This window comes from Asparagus officinalis, chromosome 9 (genome assembly GCF_001876935.1).
Source record: "Asparagus officinalis chromosome 9, Aspof.V1, whole genome shotgun sequence".
Classification (NCBI taxonomy): domain Eukaryota; kingdom Viridiplantae; phylum Streptophyta; class Magnoliopsida; order Asparagales; family Asparagaceae; genus Asparagus; species Asparagus officinalis.
The window spans coordinates 44,897,920-44,899,019 of record NC_033802.1 but is presented as its reverse complement, the minus strand read 5'-3'; the positions used below and the strand labels follow the sequence as shown (position 1 = coordinate 44,899,019).

The 1,100-nt window shown below is 37.5% G+C and overlaps 1 protein-coding gene across 1 annotated transcript in view; it reads left to right on the top strand.

Moving 5' to 3' along the window:
- Nucleotides 1-1,085, top strand: part of LOC109824594 (high-affinity nitrate transporter-activating protein 2.1-like) — a 26,307-nt gene extending 25,222 nt beyond the window's left edge. Inside the window, exon 3 of the mRNA XM_020391222.1 lies at nt 481-1,085. Within this exon, the coding sequence (XP_020246811.1) occupies nt 481-944 (464 nt within the window). The 3' untranslated portion in view covers nt 945-1,085. The remainder of the gene's footprint in view (nt 1-480) is intronic.

The following is a 1,100-nucleotide window of genomic DNA, read 5'->3' as shown; positions in this document are numbered from 1 at the left end:
GAGAGAGAATAGAGAGTTGAGTTTGGGACTTGAAACAAGCTAGCAAGAGAGAAGCATAAAGACGGGTTGGGATTTGACATTGGGGTGAAATTTGAAATACGCGGTTTTCGGCTTTCAAAGCCTCTCTCTAAAATGTCTTGATTTGAAATCATGGTCTAAACTAGACCACAAACATCATATTTGAATTTGAAATATCATGAATTTCAAATCCATGGCCAAATCACTGTTCCCAAACAGAGCTGAATTTCGGTTGTCAATTTGTAATAGCTAATAGATAGCAAATCTGTTAAGACAAATGATCCAATAGGAAAAACTCCTATTAGAATAATTAGGCCTAAATAGTCGACCATCTCTGATTTCAATGTGACCTTTGTAGGATTTAATCCACAACTCTTGATCAGATGAAAGATAAAAGATATCAAGTTTCAACTAATAATTAATAAACTAGCTCTTTAACTCTACACAATCTGAAATTTTCAGTGCTAAAAGCTGGAGAAGACAAGCTGACTGTCTCATGGGCATTAAACAGTACAGTCTCCGACTCCTCCTACAAACAAGTGAAAGTCATTCTATGCTATGCTCCAGTGAGCCAAAAAGACCGCGGGTGGAGAAAGACAGTCGACGACCTCAGCATAGACAAAACCTGCCAGTTCGATATAATAACCAAACCCTACACAAAATCCAAGACCACATTCGAGTACATGGTCAAGCGCAATGTGCCAACAGCTACATACTTCATCAGGGCTTACGTTCTTGATTTTAGTGAAAATGAAGTGGCCTATGGACAAACAACTGATGCGGCTAAGACTACCAAGTTTTTTGATATAATTGGCATATCAGGCCGAACCGCTTCACTTGATATTGCTGCAGGTTGCTTCTCTGCATTCTCTATTTTGTCGCTGGTCTATTTCTTTGTGAAGGAGAAGAGGATGGCTAAGAAATGATACTTGTTGTTTGGGTAGTCATATTTGCTTCAATAAGCTATTACTTGTGTTATTGTGATATACAGAGAGCTTAATTGGTGAAGAATGAGCGAAGCAAGATATGTACTTTTGTTTCAGAATGGGTTTTATTTTAAAAGAAAGAAAATGAAAGTTTTA